The sequence below is a fragment of the Puma concolor genome, chromosome B1 (genome assembly GCF_028749965.1).
Source record: "Puma concolor isolate L17-30 chromosome B1, mPumCon1.1.hap2, whole genome shotgun sequence".
Taxonomy (NCBI): domain Eukaryota; kingdom Metazoa; phylum Chordata; class Mammalia; order Carnivora; family Felidae; genus Puma; species Puma concolor.
In genome coordinates, this window is record NC_141670.1 from 43,201,620 (window position 1) to 43,225,187 (window position 23,568).

At 35.7% G+C, this 23,568-nt stretch overlaps 2 protein-coding genes across 6 annotated transcripts in view; both read left to right on the top strand.

Annotated features, from left to right (window-relative positions):
- Positions 1–1,233, top strand: part of LOC112858929 (A disintegrin and metallopeptidase domain 3-like) — a 115,854-nt gene extending 114,621 nt beyond the window's left edge. For all 4 annotated transcript variants that reach the window (XM_086703638.1, XM_086703639.1, XM_086703640.1 and 1 more), the window contains one exon: positions 1,139–1,233. The gene's annotated coding sequence lies outside the window, so the exon portion shown is untranslated. The remainder of the gene's footprint in view (positions 1–1,138) is intronic.
- Positions 1,234–3,348: 2,115 nt separating this feature from the next.
- Positions 3,349–23,568, top strand: part of ADAM18 (ADAM metallopeptidase domain 18) — a 145,840-nt gene continuing 125,620 nt past the window's right edge. For both annotated transcript variants that reach the window (XM_086702895.1, XM_086702896.1), the window contains exons 1-5: positions 3,349–3,435; positions 4,026–4,102; positions 13,710–13,765; positions 16,507–16,585; positions 22,935–23,011. In XM_086702895.1, the coding sequence (XP_086559021.1) occupies positions 3,381–3,435; positions 4,026–4,102; positions 13,710–13,765; positions 16,507–16,585; positions 22,935–23,011 (344 nt within the window). In that variant the 5' untranslated portion in view covers positions 3,349–3,380. The remainder of the gene's footprint in view (positions 3,436–4,025; positions 4,103–13,709; positions 13,766–16,506; positions 16,586–22,934; positions 23,012–23,568) is intronic.

Genomic DNA, 23,568 nt, shown 5'->3' on the forward strand with positions numbered 1-23,568 from the left:
ATGAAGAAGTAAGTCAGGAATGTTTGATGAATAACAGTGATGTCAGTTTAGATGGAGCAGAGTTAGTAAGGGGAATGTGGTAGTGAGTAGGTCAGACAGTAAGACCCTTGTAGGCTGTGGGAGGTCTTGGGGGCTATCTGTCTTTTATTTGGAGTGAAAGGAGGAAATCATTGGAGGATTAAGGTTTCAAGCACAAGATTTCCACTTTAAAAGGCTGGTTTCTTGAAAATTGTGTGGTGGCAAGAGGAGAAGTGGAGAAACCAGTTGGTGGAGAAATTACTGCAAAATGCAGGAGGAAAAGGATGGTACCTCAGACCAGGGGTAGTAAAGGTGGTTTGAGGAATAAATTTTGAAGGAGACAAACAGAATGAATTGGCAGTTTGAATATAAAGTGTAAGAAAATGTGCCTAAATAATGTTTATCGATAAAGCAGCAAGATAAGCAAGGTTAAATGTAAACGCAGACCTGATTTCAAACTTCTGCTCTTACTACATTTAAAATTTATATTAAAATCTATGTGGGTAATTGTGAACCAAGACAAGTGTCTGATATGCCATGATAAGGCATTTGTTTTCTCACACACGAGAAAATATTTCTGGTATAGTTAGTGTTTTTAAAGTGGTAAGGGAGGGATTCAGCATGATATGGACTGCTTTTTTACACATTTGGGGAAAAAGTCAAACTCAGTAAGAACTGGAGGCTAGTTAAAACAGCTCCATCTGTATGTATATGGGACGCCTGTTGGAAAGGCACAGAGGGCTTCTTGAAATACTCTTCCTCTGAAGATAAAAATAGACAAATTAGTAGTTATTTCTTCACATATTCTAGTGTTCTTTTCCTCTCTGTTTCCTTGTTGGTGATTTTCTTTAATCCATGTGAAGTGTAGAAACTGTGTAATTAAAATGCTTCTGAATAACTACTTTTAGCATTTCCTTTTACTGTGGCTATCCCAGACAATTTAGGAACAAGAAACCTGGGCTTACAAATTTCATGAAGCACAGGCCTAGATTGTGATACCATAACCAGCATCCTATATACCAATGATTTGCTATACCTCTAGTTGCATAGTAAAATGAGATCACTTTTATTAACAATTAAAACTTAGCATTTCTCTTTTTCTATATTTGTTTTACAACAGTGACAAAACAATGTCAAAAAGCCATAGGTTGGAGAAAGGATATTACCAAGACACTCACCATTAACTGACTTGATTCAAGAAAGAAAGAAAAAAAATGCTATCCTCTTCTTTGGTTATGGCTCAAAGCTTTCAACTTCACAAACAAAAATAAATCCTGAGAGTGAAAGTATGCAGGCTTATGTCTATTGATTCTTCTACATGTTGTGATCCTTTATGGGAAAATAAGCAACTTTTGAACCAGAGAAGCTGTCACATCCCCAGATGTGAACATTTCTTGTTCACTGAGGACACCCACAGTCCACACTTCTCCCAATTGCCCATGATTCCCTGTCCTATCCCTTCCAAGCTTTGGGATATTGAGAGGAAATGTTGCCAGATAAGGCCAGCCCCAGAACGAACACCCAAATAGACACTAATATCCATTCCATCTCCAGGGAATTGCTCCAGCTGTGTTTCTGGTCATAGGTAACTGTTGTGTGTCCAGGTGAGAATTCTGTGGCCTCATCTAATTTGAGATCTAGGATATATCATTGTCCTTTGGGGAAGACAGACTTGCTCCTCCTCCTTCGCTGGAGCTGAGCTTTTCTGGGTAATATTTTCTTGCTTCAGGGTCCCCCTCCCCATCTCCCTCTTACTAAGATGAGTGCACTTCTGCATACCTCAAAGCGTTGTACATGGATAAGGGAGCCATCAACCTAGCTGGAATCTAATGAGAACCTACAGAGTCTCCCTCAATAAACAAGGATGCTCCTGGTTCAGGGTTGGGGGTACCTCACCACAGAGGCTAAGAGATTCCTTTTCCAAATGCCCATCAACTGATGAATGGATAAACATTGTATGAATAGTGATCTATGCATGCAGTGGAATATTATTCAGCCATAAAAAGGAACGAAACACTGATACCCCTACAACATGGATGAACCTTTAAAACCATACTGCTAAGTATATAAAGCCAGCCACAAAACCCATATGTTGTTTATTTGAAATATTCAGAATGGGGACATCTATACAGGCAAAGATTATTGGTTACTTATGGCTGGGTTGTTTAGGTGGGGGATGAAGATCTGGGGTGAGGGGTAGTGATAATTAAAGGGTACAGGGTCCCTTTCAAAATGATGAAACTAAAATAGACTGTGCTGATGGCTGCACACATCTGTAAATATATGGAAAATTCTAAAAATCATTCAATTGTACACTTTAGTGGGTGATTTGTGTGGTTAAGAAACATACATATCAGGATGATTCTACCACAACTTTCCATCATCCTCAATACTACTAACTTATTTAAGGGCATTATGATAACTGGCCTACCTTATTTTTAATAAGAATTTCTAAGGATCCCAGGTATACTACCACCTAGCAGATCCAAGTTTGAAGCCTGACTGGAGTTTAACGTTGCAACGGTTGACACAATTCATCCTTGGCATAGGGTGTACTGGGATATAAGAAGATAAAAGTGAGAGATGCGTAGAGGTTGAGTTGGGTCTTAGACATGTGTGATTTAAGATTTCTCTTAGAATATTTAGTGACAATTGCATGCTCTTGTCCAGCCAAGACACATTTCCTGTTTGCCTTGCTGCCTCAGCACCAGAGTGCTAGTGCTCAGAGTAACTGTTAACAAAACACCTACCTTGCTTGTTAAAGTTTCCTTTCCCTTTCTTCAGCTGATTACAATCTAATACTGTATGAATAGGCACACTGTTGATGAAAAGCGCTTTTTGATTGCCTTATCCAGGATCAAGATCAATATTCTTGATTTTTCCTTATTTGCAAAGATACTAAATTAAGTCCGCAATAGCACGATTCAAGCAGGAAATTTCTTGTAAAAGTGGTTAACGTCTCTATTTTCCTCTCTCCTCCATCACAGCAAATAAAAAAAACATGCCAGAAAACCATGACCCAGAGAATCAAAATTACTGAGAACTTCACCAGAGAAACAAATCACGCCTCGTTGCCCCTGTGTCGCTAATGAAGAGTCTGATCAGTGACAACTTAGCTCGAACAAATCAGTTGTGTGCAAAGGCATAGGCTTGTGTCTGGTGCTTCCTCTCCTTTGACCCATGGAAGCCGCTCATCCGCTCAGGGCCCTGAGGGTGAGCCAGCGCGAGATGAAAGCAAGCGCAATCCTCACCCGCAGGGCCGGGCCAGCATGCTGGACTCCTCAGCGTTCTCCTGCCCGCGAGCCTCAGAGCTGCCCAACGGCCTTCAGCCTTGGTCGTGCTTGCAGCGCTTTGACCCCGCCATGTTCCTTCTCTTTGCACTACTCTGTGCGCTTGGAGGACTGCACGCCCTCCTGGGTAAGATTGGGAAGACTGGGAAGCCTGGATTTCCTTCTCCTTTTGCCTCGAAGCAGGGCTGGGCTCTGCCAGGAGAGCAATTTGCTTTGTGGTACTCCTATGGCCTCCTATGGTCTTACCCTTCTGATCTCCTCCTGGTGCCTTCCCCAGCATCTCTCCCCCCTCCCCACCCCCAGGCCCGGGTAGGTGACTGAGGATGTTAGCCAAGGAATCTACTCCACGCATCAGGGTCTAGAGTCAGCAGCTGAAATGCAGCCAGTCTTCCTGGCCAGAGGTTCTAGAGGGTGAGTCCTGCCCTCGGTTTATTCCCCAGAGTCCCAAGGAAATGGGCACTGACGTTGTTCTGGAAACCAACAGGATGGTCCTGTAGAACTGTAATGTCTACTTTTTGTTCATTTGTTTGAATCTTAGCCATTTTGAGTGTGCCCCTGGAAATCTAGTGAAAGTTGTACACCAAGGAGGGTGGACACATCTATGGAAGTTTACTTTCAAGTGGAGACTGCCATGTGCTCAGGATTAAGAACTCCATGCTCAACCGAGAAGATTGTTGCCAAAAAAAAAACCCACAAAAACCCATTTTCCTACTGCAGATTCTGAAGAAATATTACTGCATGTCACAGTTCCATGGAAGATAAAGTCAAATGAGAGTGAAGATTCAGAGAAGCAGGTGAACAATCAAGAATATTTGTTTTATAATTTAAAACTTTAAGTCTCTTTTTATTTACCTTTGCATTAAGTCAGATCATACTGATCTGTAGCCACTTGCAAAGGAAAATATTTCCCTGCATTATTTTGTCTGTTAGTATATTCTGATCCTCCCTTCCCCACACTTCTGCTAACTCTTGTGCCCTTCTCATCTCTCCATTTCTTCTGACATACTTGCACACAACTTCCAAAAAATAGTAAACTCTTCTCAGGAGTAATACGGGTAGAAAAAAAATCAGTATGAAATATGTGTAACAGTGGTCCAACCTGCAATTATTACAAATTTGTGAATGGCCACTAAAGCGACAAAAAAGAAAAAAAAATTTTTGACCCAGAAGCATCAGACTTTGTAGAGGTAATAGCCAAAGAAAGTAGGTAAGAAAGAGAAAAAAATGTCATATTTGCCTGCATATAATGAAAAAGATTGCAATAAATAAGTACTAATTGGAAAAAGAAGTTGAAAATGCTTAGTTGCTATATAAAAAGAGTTAAATTGAAGGCATCCACTCTTGAATATTTTCTTAACTAAGATGTTTCAAATTTGCATAGTTTTCATATTTTACATATTAAACTGGATGTCACAATAAAGGGGTTTAGATTTCCATGTTGTTAAAATGCTGTAGTCAATATATTTTATTATATTGAATTATATTATATTATATTAATTATATTTATTATATATTATAATATAAATATATTTCCAGGTAACCCTGGAAAAAGTTTTCAGGTTGAAGGAACAATTTTTGAAATAAAAGTTAAAAAATTAAGAATTCATTAACTGTGTTTTGACATATAGAATTGGACCTTATCCGATTAAGTTCTACTACTGAACAATTATAATAAAAAATAAAATGTGTGCGAAAATGTACTTGAAAATCATAATAAAATAATTTCCTTTAGAGTAGTTGTATTTCTTATACTAATCTCATTTAATTCTTACATTAATCTTCTGAAATAGGAAATATATATATATAATATATATATTATATACATATATATAATATATATATATTATATACATATATAATACATACACACATGTATTTAGAAAAAAAGATTAAAAATGTTAAGGGCATCAAACCTATAAGTTTTAGGACATGGAATCTAATCTTTAATTTATAACTCCAATTTCATTATAAGTAAACTACTTTTTTATGAAAAACTTATTTGCATAAAATATGTTTTGTTTGTTTTTTCTGATTTACTTCTGTTTGTACTTCTGTTTGTCACTGCATGGTCACTTTAAACTTCAAGCTGTTTACTTCAAATTGCCTGTCACAAAGCATATGGCAACATTGTGGAACATGACATGGTTTTACCTAATGTGTTCAGTATCTGTCTACATTTTTTGTATTCTATATATGGAATTCTGTAAGCTGTTTTTCCCTGTGATAGAGTATGCTAATGGTCTCCTTTGATTTCTTATAGTAGACATCTTTATCTCTCTTATTTTCTTCCTTTAATACCTTATTATCCCAAGTCTTTAAAAAATTTTATTAGACATATGAAAGATTCTTTTTTCATGGACTTTCAGTTTTTCATGACAACCACACTTTCCACTAAAACAATGGCGTGGATTTGGGGATATTACAGGAATTATGCAGAAGGTGTCCAACCCTCGAAATTTTATCTAAGTATATTTGTGGAAGCCAAATAACCGTGGAAGCGGTTATTGGTATAACACTGGGAAGAATGTCCTCAGATGAGGAGAACAGTTACAGTGGGTTTATTTCCTTCTGTCAGTGCCTTCCTGCCAAAGACCATTGTGAACATACGTGTAAGTCAAAACAAGTTAGGGTTATTGTGGTGGGAAAGAATACACACAATGGGACCCATGAGGCATCTCAGCAAGAAGGTGTTAGAAAGACATTAAGATTTAGCCTTAAGGGGCTTGGTGAAGTTTTTAAGAAACAGGCTTTTGTTCTGGTTTGGATGCAGTGCAGGAAGTACAGGTGATTCTATGATTGTGTATCTTAATAAATCTTATCTAGGAGAAGGGAAGGCTAGAACAATCTTAGAGTTGTAAGTGGTTAAGAAGCAACAGCTTCTCATTGTAGCCCAACAAGGAGATATTTGGTCATTTTTTTTTCTGGCTTGGAACATGTTTATATTTTGCCCATATTTAAACACAGTTATGATATTGTCTTGTTTTTGTCTTGATCCATAATTGTCTCATAGTAGCTGTGTGTGATGTTGATGTTTTATGAATGTGTTTATTTTAAACTAAATCAAATCCACCTTATTGTTATTTTTTAATGGATTTTGATTTTTCTCTCATATCCAAAAACTTACCAACACTAAGTTCACTTAGGTTTCCTCCTATGATTTATTGGAGAAGTTTTATAATAGGTATAATACTTTTTTAATGTTTGGTAAGGTGTGAGATCTGGGTTGAGCTTCAACATTTTGATATGGGCATCCAATTTTCCCAGCACCATTAATTGAAATTCCTATCATTTCTCCATTGAAATACCTTTGCATATTAAAAAAGTCAGTTGATTATATTTTAATGGGTCTATTTATGAGCTCTTTCTCTCTCTCTTTTGGCCAATAGTATGCTGACTTATTTATAGTAGCTTTATGGAAGATCTTGAAAGTGAGCAATGTGATTAATTCAACTTTGTTCTTCCTTAGAATTCTGATGACTGACTATACAAGGTCCTTTACTTTTTGTTAGTTTTTTTGTATTTAACTTCTTACATGACCCATAGTAAAAAAGTGAAATAAGCATACCTAAATCTCCATTTCTCAGCAGTTTTGAAATATATTCTTAACTCTTGCCTCTTTGCTGTATTATATTTGCCTACATAAATTTCCATTAGCTGATGTTGGAAGTTTTGGAAAGAGCTTCTCTTTTACTTATTCTTGCATACCTTCCACCTATAAGATTAGTTTGTATTTAATCTCAGAAACTTTCTTAGCTTTGATGCTTCAGATATATCCAATCTCTTACTCATAATAATAATTTACTTAAAAAACAACAATTAAATTTTCATTTATATGATCTATAATTGGATCATTTCCATATTTGTCTGTTAGCAGGTTAGCAGTGTAATACATCCTGTTACTTCTCTAAGGATGTTAAATGTACTTATTTTTCAGGTCCTGTCTTACTACTTTACATTTTTCTTAGGAATCAGTTATTTCATCTGTTGAATTTGATATCTTTCCTTCTTGATGTAGATATTCCTCAGAAGTTAAATTGTTTTGTATCGTATACTTGCCATTTTAGTTGAGATCCTGTCATACTTTCTTTTGCCTGTTTTGCATTTGGTCCAAGATAATGTATTGGGTCTGCTTTAGTACATTATAGTAGTTTTATAGGAATTACAAAGATAAGGTTTGCGTAAGTTCTGGGTTATTAGTCATCTGGTCTTCTGAAATGTGTGCTTCTTGTACTTCCTAGGCGTTTCCAGTCATAGACATCACGAACCTCTCCCAAGCTTGCAGACTCTGGGCCAGCATAAAATTGAGATCTTTTCTGAAATTGGTTTGTTTTGGAAAGAAATTCTGCATTTTCTGGAATAGGTATCTGTCTGCCTTTGTGGAGATAGTCCACTGACTGTAAACATACACTAAGTCTTCTCTTGTTCCTGAATGTCACCACATTAAAATGATAAGCACTGTTATAACTCAGTTCCTGTTGTATAAGAGCTCCTATTCCTGGAGCTACAGCATCGCTCCCTATCTTCTTTCTTGGGTCCTTTCTTCCTCAGTTTTATATGTTAAGAATTGCTAAGTGGCGCTAGGTGAATACAGTAGTATGTGTGTGTTTATGTTTTACATACATACATATATATAATGTAAATTTGTTATTTCATTATAATTGGTGTAGAATGTAAGCCTATAGTCATGTCTTTCATCTTGACCTGTAAAGTTATGTTTTTTCTAAATAGAAGCAATTAATGTATAGTATTAATAATGTTAAATTATATATTTTTTCAGAAGGTAGTCTTCATTTTTTCTTTTCAAAAAGCCAACCCTATACATTAAATTCATCACCCTAATCCTAAATTTACCAGAATAATAAATTCTTACTATTGAGAATAATAAATTCTGAAGAATACATTGATTTTCTAAATGGGTCCTGTCTTTTTATAAATTGAGGTAATATTGGAATATAACATTATGTAGGTTTCAGATATCCAATATTATAATTCAACATCTCTGTGCACTACAAATTGATCATCACAAAGAGTCTAGCTACCATCCATCGCCATACAAATTATACCCTTTACCTATTTTTCCCACTCCTGACCTTCTTTACCTTCTGGTAACCACCAATCTATTCTATCTATGAGTTTTGTTTTGTTTCCTTTAATTTTGTTCCTTCATTTGTTTTGTTCTTATAACACATATAAGTGAAATCATATACTATCTGTCTTTCTCTGTCTGACTTATTCCTCTTAGTATACCTTCAAGGTTCATTCATGTTGTTGTAAATGGCAAGGTTTCATTCTATTTGTGGCTGAGTAATATTCCATTGTGTATGTGTATTCACATATATATCACATCATCTTTATTCATCTATTTTTAAGTTTACTTATTTATTTTGAGAGAGAGAGAGAGAGCACAAGGAGGGGTGGAGTAAAGAGAGAGGATCCCAAGCAGGCTTTGCACTGTCAGCACGGAGCCCTACATGGGGCTTGAACTCATGAACTGTGAGATAATCACTTGACCTGAGATCTAGAGTCAGATGCTTAACTTACTGAGCCACCTAGGTGCCCCCATTGATGGACATATAGACTGTTTCCATTTCTTGGCTATTATAAATAATGTTGCAGTGAACATAGAGGTGCATATATCTTTTTGAATAAGCATTTTTATATTATTTGGATAAATATCCAGCAGTGGAACAGAGGGATATGTGGCAGTTGTATTCTTAATTTTTTGAGGAATCTCTATACTATTTTCCATAGTGGCTGCATTAATTTACATTTCTACCAAAAGTGTACAAGTGTTCCCTTTTCTCCACATCCTCTCCAACAATAGTTATTTCTTGTCTTTTTTATAATGGCCATTCTAATTGGTGTGAGATAATATCTCATTGTGGTTTTGATTTGCATTTCCCTGATAATAGTGATGTTGAGCATCTTTACATGTTCCTGTTGGCCATCTATATGCTTTTTTTGTGAATAGTCTATTCAGATCCTCTGCCCATTTTTAATCAAATTTTGTTGTTGCTGAGTTGTATGAGCTCTTTGTATATCTTGTAGATTAACCCCTTATTAGATGCATGACTTGAAAATATCTTCTCCCATTTAGTAGGCCAACTTTTCATTTTAATGATGGTTTTCTTTGCTGTGCAAAAGCTTTCAGTTTCATATAGTCCCATTTGTTTATGTTTGCTTTTGTTCCCCTTGCCTTTGGAGTCTGATCCACAAAACCATTGCTGAGACCAATGTCAAGGAGCTTACTGCCTATGTTTCCTTCAAAGAATTTTATAATTTCAGGTCTTACATTCAAGTCTTTTTTTTTTTTTTTAATTTTTTTTTTCAACGTTTATTTATTTTTGGGACAGAGAGAGACAGAGCATGAACGGGGGAGGGGCAGAGAGAGAGGGAGACACAGAATCGGAAACAGGCTCCAGGCTCCGAGCCATCAGCCCAGAGCCTGACGCGGGGCTCGAACTCACGGACCGCGAGATCGTGACCTAGCTGAAGTCGGACGCTTAACCGACTGCGCCACCCAGGCGCCCCTCTTATGATCTTTTAGATTTCTGAGCTGTCAGTTTTAACTTCTCTTTGATTTCTGATTTTATTAGTGTCTTCTTTTTTGTTGTTGTTTTTTGTTTGTTTTATTTTGGTTTTGGTTGTGATTTTTTTTTTTTTTTTTTTTTTTTTGGTTAGTCTAGCTAAAGGTTTGTCCATTTTGTTTTATTTTTTTCAAAGAACCAGCTCTTAGTTGCATTGATCTCTTCCATTTTTTGTCTCTTTTTATTTATTCCTCCTCTGATCTGTATTATTTTCTTTCTTCTGCTGACCTTGAGCTTTGTTTGTTTGTTTTCTAACTCCTTCAGATATAGACTTAGACTTACATAGTAGGACTGTATTGCTGTGATCTTTCCTTTTAGAACCACTTTTGCTGCATCTCAAGGATTTTGATATGTTGTATTTCTGCTTTCATTCATGTCTAGGTATTTTTTCTTTGATTTCTTTCTTTAAAAATGTTGCTTATTTATTTTTGAAAGAGAGTGTGTGCGCACGAGTGAGGTAGGGACAGAGAGAGAATCACAAGTAGGCTCTGTGATGTTGATGCATAGGCCAATGCCAGGCTTGAACCCACTAACTGTGAGATCATGACCTGAGCCAAAACAGGAGATGCTTAACTGACTGAGCCACCCATCTCTTTGATTTATTTGTTTGACCCATTGAATGTTTACTAGCATGTTGTTTAATCTCCACATATTTATAGTTTTTTCCAGTTTTCTTCTTCTAATTGACTTTTATACCATCTCATTTGGAAGAGATCCTTGATATGATTTCGATATTTTGATGATGTCTTGTTTTGTAGTCTAACATGTGATATGTCCTGGAGGATGTTTTATGTGCGTTTGAGAAGAATGCATATTCTGTTGCTTTTGGATAGAATATTCTGTGTAGCACTATTGTCTGTTTGGTTTAATGTTTTTTAAGACCGATGTTTCCTTATTGATTTTCTATCTAGTTGATCTATCCACTGAGATAAGTGGGGGTTAAATTCCCTACTATTACTATATAGCTTTTAATTTCTCCGCTTAAATATGTTAATATTTCTTTATGTGTCCTGATGCTTCTATGTTGGGTGTGTATATATTTATAAATGTTATATCTTCTTGTTAAATTGACCCCTTTATCGTTACGTAAAGTCTTTCTTTATTATTACAGTCCTTGTTTTAGAGTCTATTTTGTTGGCTATGAATATAGGTATGCCAGCTTTTTTGTTTGTTTCCATTCCATGGAATATCTTTCTCCATCCCTTCACTTTCAGCTTGTGTTTGTCCTTTCTTCTGAAATTAGTCTTATGTGTGTAGAACACAGATGAGTCTTGTTTTTTTTAATCCATTCAACCATTTTATGTCTTTTGATTTTAGGGTCCATTTACATTTAAAGTCATTATTGATAGACATGTAGTTATTGCCATTTTGCTAAAGGTTTTCTGGATGTTCCTTTCTTCTTCTATTTCTTTCTTCCCTAGTGGTTTGATGTCTTTTGTTAGTGTTATGTTTATATTTCTGTCTCATTTTCTTTTGTGTATTTACTTTTTGTATGTATGTGTGATTGTTGTGAGGTTTACATATAATTTCCTATGTTATATGAGTTGAGTTGACAGCAAATTAAATTTGAACACATTCCAAAACTTTCCATTTTTCTCCTCCCGTCGTGTTTTATATTTTTATGGCACATTTGCATCTTTTATGTTAGGTATGCTCTAACTAATTATTATGGTTTTAGCTAGTTTTACCATATTTTTCTTTTAACCTTCATACTTGCTTTATAAGTGATTGATCCACTATCTTTACTATGCATTTACCTTTTCCAAAGAGCTTTGTTACTTTCATATGTTTACCTGTTATTAGTTGTTGTCATTTCTTTTCAGTTTAGAGAAGTTCTTTAAACATTTCTTTTCAGGCCATTTTAGTGGTGATGAACTGCTTTAGGTTTTGCTTAACTTGAAAACTTAATCTCTTTATTCAGTTCTGTGTAATAGCCTTACCAGGTAAAGAATTGTTGGTTGAAAATTCTTCCACTCAGCACTTTGGATATGTCATTTTACTGTCTTCTGGCTTACATTATTTCTGCTGAAAAATCTGCTGATTTATGAGATTAGATTTACAAGATTTCCTTGCATATAGTACATTGTACTTCTTTTGCTGCTTTTAAGAGTCTCTCTTTATTTTTAAACTTAACCATTTTAACTGTATTATATCTTGGTGTGGATCTGTTTGGGTTTATTTTATTTGGGACTGCTTAGCCTTCCTGAACCTGTCTGTTTCCTTCCTCAGATTAGGGAAATTTCTGTCATTATTTCTTCAATTAAGTTTTTGGCCCGTTCTCTCTTTGCTCCTTCTGGGATCACTATAGTTTAAGTATTATTCCACTTGATGTTGTACTTAAGGACTCTTAGTTATCTTCATTTTTTAGCTTTTTTTTTCCTCGTCTCCCTGGGTGAGTTCTGCTGCTTTGTTTTCCAGCTCAGTGATCCAGTCTTTGGCCTCGTTCTGTGTGCTGTTGAACTCCTCTAGTGTAGTTTTCAGTTTAGTTATGTCCTTATTTAGCTCTTTGACTTCTGTTTAGAACCTTCTTATATTTCCTGTCTCTTTGTTGGGGATCTCACTGTGTTCATCTACTCTTCTTCCAAGTTTGGTGAACATCTATATGACCATTACTTTTAACTCTTTATCAGGTTGATTGCTCATCTCCATTTCATTGAAGTCTTATGTTTTTTTTTTTTTCTTTCATTTGGAACATATTTGCCTGTCTCTTCATTTTTCCTTACTTTCTGTGTTTGTTCCTATGTATTAGACAAATCAGCTACCTCTCCGAATCTTGAAGGAACAGCTTTTTGTAGTCGTAACAAGAACCCTGAAAGCACAGTTCCCTCTGACCACTAGAGTAACATGCTCAAGGGATATAATGCTCAAGGTATATGCTCTGCGCACCTATCTGCAGTGCATGGGTGCTCAGAGCTGGTATCCAGCACAGGTACATCATACAGTGGCACTGAGGTCCAAAGGTGAGTTGGGCTGGTGCCTGGCATGGCTGTACAGTATGGCTGTGATGCCATAGTGTGGACATGGTTCTTAGTTGGGTGTGCCCAAAGACTGTAGCAGGTTAGAGAGATATTCCAAAATGGTGCCCACCCACCAGCACTGACATTAGCAAAGTAGGATGATGTTGCAGATGTGGCACCCACCAGTTTCTCTGTCCCCAGAGAAAGTTCAACAGTTTACTGCTTCTCTGGCAAGTGCTTTAAGTATAGTAAATGGGTCTTTTCACATATGGTCCAGGTGCTTTTCAAATTAGCATTTTTTGCTCTGGGTCCCAGGTTTAGTGATTCTGCATGTGATCTTTTTAAGAGTGGGTTCTCCATGCTCTACAGTTCTATAGTTTTCCTGGATGTAATATCTATTGTTTTTCATACCTCAGCATTTAGGGGGCTCATCTCTCTTATGTAGGATCTAACAATTTAGCTATCTGTTGTTTAGCACAAACCTCTGATTCCTTGGTATTTTTGTTTCCCATCCCAATTATGTTTCACCCTGCTTGAGTAGGTTTTGTTTTGTTTTCTTTTCTTTTTTGGCAACGTGGTGTCTCTCCCTCTCTTATCCATCTCAATGCTGTCTTTTTTGTCTTTTGCTATAGAGTCTCTGTGCATCCCGTTTTCCAGTCTTTTTCAGAATAAATTACTCCATGTGTAGTTGTATATTGGTTGTAACCATGGGAGGAAGGAGTTCATGATCTTCTGATATTGTTATCTTGAACCCATTTCCCCAAATGAATTGTTTCATTTACATGAGACAAAAATAGTGTTTCAGTTTATGTATTTCTGATTTACTAAATCATCTTTATTTATTTGCTTTATTTTAGGTGATTTATGTCATTACAATTGATGAAAAACCATACACTCTGCATCTCAGAAAACAGTAAGATGTATTTTCCATTAAAGCTTAGATTTTAATTTTGAATATATTTTTTAATTTTTTTAATGTTTTTATTTATTTTTGGGAGAGAGACAGAGAGAGAGAGAGAGAGCATGAGCAAGGGAAGGGCAGAGAGAGACAGAGGGAGACACAGAATCCAAAGCAGACTCCAGGCTCTGAGCTATCATCACAGAGCCTGACACAGGGCTCGAACCCACAAACTGTGAGATCATGACCTGGGCCAAAGTCGGGCGCTTAACCGACTAAGCCACCCAGGTGCCCCTAATTTTAAATATTTTTTACGCTGTTTAAATTAAAGAATGCAATATAATGTAGACTGTCTTTCTATTTTTCAATCAAGATTAATTGCGTCTTGAATAATAGAAGAGTAGAATGATGTATAATAGAATGTTATATTTTAATTTTCTAGCTTATTATTTTCAAATTAAAAAATAAGCTACTTATTTCTAGATCTTCAATTGAGTATAAAGCTATTGAACCCAAGAACTGTAATTTATGTATTAAATAAATATGTCTGATGTGAAGTCAAACATGGTTACACATCAAGTGGTTTATTGGTGGAAAAGTCAATTAATGGCATACATTTTATGAATGTATTAATTATATATGTATTTATTTTTAACAAGTCTATTGGGTACATTCATGTATCATAAAACTCACTCAAGTGTATAATGCAATAACTTTACACTGTATGCAGCACTGCAACCATCAACCATAAATCATTTGTAGAATGTTTCATATCTTACATAAGATCCTCACGCTGTTTCATATTTAATCCCTGTGCTCACCCACAACTACAGGCAACTATCAATCTATTTTGTGTCTCTTAATTTGCATTTTCTCAGCATTTCATGCAAGTGGAATCAAACAGCCTTTTATTTGCCTGCATCTTTGAAAATATACATTTGTAACAACTGCATTTTGTCTGCCTGCATCTCTGTAGTTGAACAAGGATAAAGAAAACTACCCACTTAATTTATGACTGTTCCCATCTAATTCATGACCATTAAACTCATGTTGGTTTTTGATGTCTGTACAACTCCACTGAAATATTGTTTGATAAGACCATCAATGATCTTTACGTTGATAAATGCCAGTTATGTTTTAATTTTCACTTTTCTTTACCAAATGGCAGCATCTTGTGTAGCTTATCAGAATATCCTCAGAAAATACTTTCTTCATCTGGCTTCATTTCTTCATTTGGCCAGAACACTGTGGACTCCTGGTTTAACTTTTACCATTGTGTTTACTCTCTCAGTTTTGTTTGGCTATTTGTTTCAACTTGTTTGTTTTTTATATTCTTCTTCATCTTTCCAATCTTAGAGTACTCCATGGTACTTTTCTTGAATCTTGTTTTTCCCTAGCTACATTCAATGACCTTATTATTTCATCCTTTCTTGTAGCTTTAATATTGATTACTTCCAAGTTATATCCCTACTTTATTCCTCTCCAATGGACATCATATTCATGTATCTGACTACTTATTCGATTATCAAGTGTTTGCTAGAATTCTCATACTTAACATATCCAAAATGTACATCTGATCCTCCCTCAAAATTTATCCTTCCTACAGTCATCTAAGCAAATGGCAATTCTATTCTTCTAGTTTCTCAAAACAAAATCTTGGAGCCATCCTTGATATCTTTTTTTCTTCTGTTTTCCCTCACAATGGATTATTAATCCCAGTGGATTATTAAATTCCAAGTGTTCAGTCTTCAAAATATACCCATAATTGAACCTCCACCACTGCTAACTGTCTTAGTTCAAGTCACAATCATATCTTGCCTGGATGATTGTATGAGCCTAACTGCTTTCTCTGCTTCTACTTACTTGCCCTACAGATAATTCTCAACAAGCATTCAATCTGACTCTATTAAAATGTTGGTCTGAAGGGTCCCTGACTGGCTCAGTAAGAAGAGCATGTGACTTTTGATCTTATGAGTTTGAGCCCCACATAGGGTGTAGAGATTACTTAAATAAGTAAAACTTAAAAAAAAATAAAGTATCAATCTGATCATATCATTTATTTGTTCAAAATCTTCTCATCTCTGTGACACCATCTCTTACTACTGTCTCTCATCTTCAGTCAGCATTTCATTCCAGTCACATCTTCCCCTAGCTGTTCTTTATATATAGAATGCATATTTTGGCCTCATGATCTTTGGATTTTCTCCTAACTCTGTTTGGAGTAACATATCTATGCAAATCCATGTGGCCTGTTTTTAGGTCTCTACTCAATCAATTCAGTGAGCTTTTCTATGCTATCTACACTTTGCAACCTATCTACACTTTGCAACCTATCTACACTTTGCAACCAACTTCCTTCACCCAGGCCTTATTTAATAACATGCTTAACATCTAACATGCTAGCAGTGTGTGTCCTTTACTGTCATGAAAACCAGTGGTTTTGTCTTTTGTTTACTGCTGTATCCTAATGCCTAGAAGAGGATCTGTCAGTAGGCACTCAGTAAATATATGGTGGATGAAGATATACACAGGCACACACTGATATAGAGGATTTCAGTCTGTTCCAGTGTTAAGAAAAGCTGAACTTTCTGATATGCTAGTTCTGTCAATTTAAACTGTTATGCCATACTAAAATTACTCTAATTAAAGCATATTATTATATAAATCCAGTATATTTCACATTTATCTTTATTATAGTAATGTTTATATTCCTATTAAGTTCATGACTGACCATTTTTTATTTTTGTTTTTCTTAGCTCATTCTTATCCCAGAACTTTTTGGTTTACACATATAATGAAACTGGATTTTTGCATTCAGAGTCATCATATTTTAAGGTAAGCTTAAGATGGCTTAGATATTTATTATCATATGTTTATTGAAGTGGCCATACCATTATCATTGGGATATGTTTGTTCCATGAGGACAATTTAATACAAATATTTTATTCCATATAATTGACCTGTTATGTGGTTGATTGTTGTACATAAAAATAGTAAGTGAGAGAAATGGAGCTAAGACGGTGGAGGACCACCAAGCTTGTCTCATCCCTTGAACACAGCTAAATAGTTATCAAATCATTCTGAACACAGCAGACCAAAACACACCCAGGATCTAGTTTTTTGTTTCCTGCTTTTTGTGTTTGCTCTGTTTGTTTGTATGTTTTTTTTTTTGTTGTTGTTTTGTTTTTTTTCTTTCTTCTTTTTCCTTGTCTTTGCTTTTCTTTTCTGGACAAAATGACAAGTGGAGAAACTCACCCTAAAAGAAAGAACAGAACTCATGGCCAGGGATTTAATCAACACAGATATAAGTAAGATGTCTGAACTAGAATATAAAACCACAATTATGGGGTGCCTGCGTGGCTCAGTTGGTTAAGCATATGACTCGTGGTTTCAGTTCAGGTCATGATCTCACGGTTTGTGAGTTCGAGGCCAACGTTGGGCTCTCCACTCTCAGTGCAGAGCCTACTAGGGATTCTCTCTCTCTCTCTCCCCCTCTCTCTGTCCCTCATGAATTCTCTCTCTCTCTCTCAGAATAAATAAATAAACTTACATATATAAATAAAACCACAATTATAATAATATTAGCTGTGGTTGAAAAAGCATAGAAGATACCAGAGAATCCTTTTCTGAAGAGATAAAAGAACTAGAATCTAGTCAGGCTGAAATTAAAAAATCTATAACCTACAATCTCAATGGATGCCATGATTGTGAAGGTGGATGAAGCAGAGTAGTGAATCAGTGATATAGAAGATAAAATTATGGAAAATAATGAAGCTGAAAAAAAAAAAGGAATACAAAGGCCAAATATCATGATACAGCAATTAGAGAACTCAGCAAGGAGTTCTCTAAATGAGGAAGGACATTTTGTATCATAGAATTTCCAGAAGATGAAGAGAGAGAAAAAGGGGCAGAAGGTTTGTTTATGTGAGCAAATCATAGCTGAAAACTTCCCTTATCTGGGGAAGGACATAGACATCAAAATCTAAGAATAGAAAGCTCACATTAAATTCAACAGAAGCTGGGGCACCTGGGTGGCTCAGTTAGTTAAGTATCCGACTTTGGCTCAGGTCATGATCTCATGGCCTGTGGGTTCAAGCCCCGCATCAGGCTCTGTGCTGACAGCTTGGAGCCTGGAGCCTGCTTTGGATTCTGCATTTCCCTCTGTCTCTGCCCCTCCCCTGCTCATGCTCTGTCTCTCTCTGTCAAAAATGAATAAATGTTAAAAAAAAAATTGAAAAAATTCAACAGAAGCTGACAATCAGCAAGGCATATCACAGTCAAATTCACAAAATACTCAGACAAGTAAAGAATCCTGAAAGCAGCAAGAGAAAAAAAGTTCTTAAACTACAAGGGAAGACCAGGTTTACAGCAGATTTATCAACAGAAACTTGGCAGGCCAGAAGGGAGTGGCAGGATATTTTCAATGTGCTAAGTGGGAAAAAAATGCAGCCAAGAATTCTTTATCCAGCAAGGGGGTCATTCAGAATAGAAGTTTCTCAGACAAACAAAAACTAAGAAACTTTGTGACCACTAACCCAGCCCTGCAAGAAATTTTAATGGGGACTGTTTGAGTGAAGAAAAGACAAAACAAAACAAAAAAGACCAAAAGTAACAAAGACGAGAAAGGACAAGAGAACATCACCAGAAACATCAACCCTACAGGCAACACAATGGCATTAAATTCATATCTTTCTATACTTCCTCTAAATGCCAATGGACTAAACGCTCCAATTAAAAAACATAGGGTATCAGAATGGATAAGAAACAAGATCCATCTCTATATGCTGTTTATAAGAGACTCATTTTAGACCTAAAGACACCTCCAGATTGAAAGTAAGTGGATGGAGAACCATCTAACATGTTAATGGTCATCAAAAAGGACCTGGAGTAGCCATACTTACATCAGACAAAATAGACTTTAAAACAAACACTGTAAGAAGAGATGAAGCAGGACATTATATCATAATTAAGGGATCTGTCCATCAAGAAGATCTAACAATTATAAATATTTATGCCCCCACCTTGAGAGATCCCAAATATAGAAATCAATTATAACAAACATAAAGAAACTCTTTCATAATAATAAAATAATAGTAGGGGGCTTTGACAACCACTCACAGTAATGGGCAGATAATCTAAGCGTATCAACAAGGAAACATTGGCTTTGGAAAACACACAGCACCAGATAGACTTAACAGAAATATTGAGAACATTTCATCCTAGACAGCAGAATACACATTCATTTCAAGTGCACATGGAACATTCTCCAGAATAGATCACATACTGGGTCACAAATCAGCTGTCAATAAGTACAAAATGATCAAGATAATACCATGAATATTTTTAGAACAAAACACTATAAAACTTGAAGTCAACCAGAAGAAAAAATTTGGAAAGCCCTCATATACACAGAAGTCAAAGAATATCCTATTAAAGAGGGAATGGGTTAACTAGAAGATTAAAGAGGAAATTAAAAAATACACGGAAGTCATGAAAATGAAAACACGGCAGTCCAAAACCTTTGGGGTAAGCAAAGCAGTCATGAGAAGAAAGTATATTGCAATTCAGACCTGTCTCAAGAAGCAAGAAAGGTCCCAAATACACAACCTAATCTTATACCTGAAAGAGCTAGAGAGGAGTGGCAAATAAAGCCTAAAGCCAGCAGAAGAAGGGAAATAATAAAGCAGAAATAAATGGTATAGAAACAAATGAACAAAATACCCGGGGAACAATAAAACTAGGAGCTGTTTTTTTTTAAAGAATAAACAAGATTGATAACCCCTTAGCCAGCCTTATCAAAAATAAAAGAGAAGGACCCAAATAGATAAAATTATGAGTTAAAGAGGAGTGATTACAAACAACACCACAGAAATACAATTATAAGAGAATACTGTGAAAAATTATATGCCAACAAACTGGGAAATCTGGAAGAAATGGACAAATTCCTAGAAACTCACAAAATACCAGAACTGAAACAGGAAGAAATAGAAAATTTGAACGCATAACCTGCAAAGAAACTGAATCAGTTATCAAAAATCTCACAACAAACAAGAGTCCTGGACCAGACAGCTTCCTAGGAGAATTTGAACAGACATATTTAAAGGAGAGTTAATACCTATTCTTCTGAACCAGTTCCAAAATAAATAGAAATGGAAGGAAAACTTCCAAACTTATTCTATGAGGTCAGCATTACCTTGATTCCAAAATCAGACAAAGACCCCACTAAAAAGGAGAATTATAAGCCAATATCCCTGGTGAACCTGGATGAAAAACTTTTCAACAAGATACTAGCAGATCAAATCTAACAGTACTTTAAAAGAATTATTCACCATGATCACGTAGGGCTTATTCCTAGGCTGCAGAGGTGGTACAGGTTTGCAAATCAATCAATGGGATACATCACATTAATAAAAGAAAAGATAAGAACGATATGATCCTCTCAATAGATGCAGAAAAAGCATTTGACAAAATACAGCATCCATTGTAGATAAAACCCCTCAACAACGGAGGTATGGGTGGAGCACTCCTCAACATCATAAAGGCCATATGCAAAAGACCCACAGCTAATATCACCTTGAATGAGGAAAAACAGGGATCTTTTCTTCTACAGTCAGGATCAAGACAGGGATGTCCAGTCTCACCACTGTTATTTAAGATACTACTGGAATTCTTTGCCTCAGCACTCAGACAACAAAAATAAATAAAAGTCATCCAAATTAGCAAGGAAGAAGTCAAACTTTTACTAATTGTAGATGACATCATACTCTATGTAGAAAACCTGAAAGATTTCAAAAAAATTGTTAGAACTAATACATTAATTCAGCAAAGTCACAGGATATAAAATCAACCTGCAGTAATGTGTTGCATTTCCATACACCAATAATGAAGCAGCAGAAATAGAAATCAAGGAATTGATCCCATATACAATTGCACAAAAAATAATAATATACCTCAGAATAAACCAAAGAGGTAAAAAGTCCTGCACTCTGAAACTATACAACAATTATGAAAGGTATTGGGCGTATTGAAGAGGACAAACAAAAAATGGACAAGTATTCCATGCTCATAGATTGGAAGAACAAACATTGTTAAAATGCCTATACTACCCAAATGAATCTATACATAATGTAATCCTTATCAAAATACCATCTGCATTCTTTGCAGAGCTAAAACCAACAATCCTAAAATTTGTATGGAAACAGAAAAGGCCCCAAATATCCAAAGCAATTCTGAAAAACAAACTGGAGGCATCACAATTCTGGCATCAAGCTATATTACAAAGCTATATTCATCCAGACAGTATGGTGCTGCCACAAAAAAACAGACATGTAGATCAATGGAACAGAATTAAAAACTCAGAAATGGACCCACAACTATATGGTCAACTCATCTTTGACAAAGCAGGAGAGAATATCCAATGGAAAAAAAGCAGTCTCTTCAACAAATGCTGTTGGGAAAACTGGATGGCAACATGCAAAAGAAAGAAACTGGACCACTTTTTTACACCATACAAAAAAATAAACTCAAAATGGATGAAAGACCTAAATGTGAGAAGGGAAACCATCAAAATCCTAGAAGATAATACCACCGCAGCAACCTCTTTGACCTTGGCTATAGCAACTTCTAACTAGTCACATCACCAAAGGCAAGGGAAACAAAAGCAAATATGAACTATTGTGACTTCATCAAGATAAAAAAAACTTCTCCACAGCAAAGGAAACAATCAAAAAAACTAAAAGGCAGCCTACAGAATGGAAAAAGATATTCAAAATATTCAAAATATTAAAAAATGACATATCTAATAAAGGCTTACTATCCAAAATCTATAAAGAACTTATCAAACTCAATACCCAAAATGAAACAACCCAGTAAAGAAATGGGCAGAAGACAGGAATAGACACTTTTCCAAAGAAGACATCCAGATGGCTAACAGATACATGAAAAGATGTTCAACATCACTCATCGTCAGGGAAATATAAAGCAAAACCACAATGAGATGCCACCTCACACCTGTCAGAATAGCTAAAATACCCCAGATGTTGACAAGGTTGTGGAGAAAGGGAAACCCTCTTGCACTGTTTGTGGAAATGAAAACTGGTGTAGTCACTCTGTAGAACAGTACAGTGGTTCCTCAAAAAACTAAAAGTAGAACTACTCAATGATTTAGCAATTGCACTATCAGGTGTTTACCCAAAGGATATAAAAATACAGATTCAAAGGGGTACATGCATCCCAATGGCTCTAGCAACATTATGAACAATAGCCAAGCTATGGAAAGAGCCCAAATGTCCATCAATTGATTAATGGATAAAAAAGATGGTCTCTCTATATAATGGAGTACTAATCAACCATCAAAAAGAATGAAATCTTGTCATTTGCAACAAGTGGATGGAGCTAGAATGTATTATGCTGAGCAAAATATGTCAATCAGAGAAGGACAAATACCATATGATTTTATTCATATGTGGAATTTAAGAAACAAAACAGATGAGCTCATGGGAAGGAGAGGGAAGAGAAGAGAGAGAAATAAATAGTAGACTATTAACAATAGAGAACAAACTGAGGGTTGATGGAGAGAGGTGGGTAGGAGATGGGCTAGATGGATGAGTATTAAAAAGAGCACTTGTGAACACTGGGTATTCATGTACGTAAGTGATAAATCACTGGATTCTAATCCAATGTTGCACTGTATATTAACTCACTAAAATTTAAATTAAAAAAAAATGGCATGTGATGGGGCGCCTGGGTGGCTCAGTCAGTTAAGCTTCTGACTTCAGCTCAGGGCATGATCTCACAGTTTGTGAATTTGAGCCCAGCGTCTGACTCTGTGCTGACAGCTCAGAGCCTGGAGACTTCTTCGAATTCTGTGTCTCCCTTTCTCTGTGTCCCTCCCTGACTCATACTCTGTCTCTCTCTCTCTCAAAAATAAATAAACATTAGAAAAAAATTTTAAATGGTATGTGAGAGAGATAAACTCAGGCTGAGAGTACTCATTGGCACATTGATCGTACAGAATAAACAGGACTGTCAGAAACCTTTTTTCCTTGAAACTCTGCATTAATAAATCAATCTATATATAAATCTTATTTTAATTATTTTGACATTTTTAATCTTCTGTAATGTTTGCAAATACATTTTTAATCATAAATAATTTATTTGTTTACCCTTCTATATTGTTTTTCAGATACATTGCCATTACCAAGGATATATTGCAAATTTTCCAAATTCACATGCAACACTTAGCATCTGTTCTGGACTCAGGTATAGCATCTTTGACATGGAAAACTAGTGGCTAGCAGACATAAATCTGGGAAGGTAAAGAGGATCCACATTCTGAAAGTTTCCTTTATGATGGCCTCACTTTTTAATATTAATATTAGTAGTTGGACTTTATTTAGTGCTTGTTCAAGTGAAATCACACCAGGGAATTCTGACTGCAGGTATGATTTTAAGACACTGTGCAGAAGGGGATAGTTTCCGTAAAAGAAACTTTAGAAATAAATAATATTGTTGCAATGTTAATTGTCTCAAATAGTTATAGGAAATGATATTAACTTGTCATTTAAATAGCTGCATATTGTATTTTTTCAATTTAGGTGTACTCAGTATCAGGCATAAAACAATTAATTAAGAAGGTACCTCAGAGGTAAAAGTCAGGAATAAGTGATTTTCATCAGTGTTAGTGGCAGGAGAAAGGTATTATCAGAGGAAGACTGGTCCAGAGCAAAGAAAAACAGACTCTCCCTAACTTCTTTTGTTTTTGTTTGCCTGATGTCTAGAATTTACTCATGTCATCTCAGAAAAATTGGCATCCATTT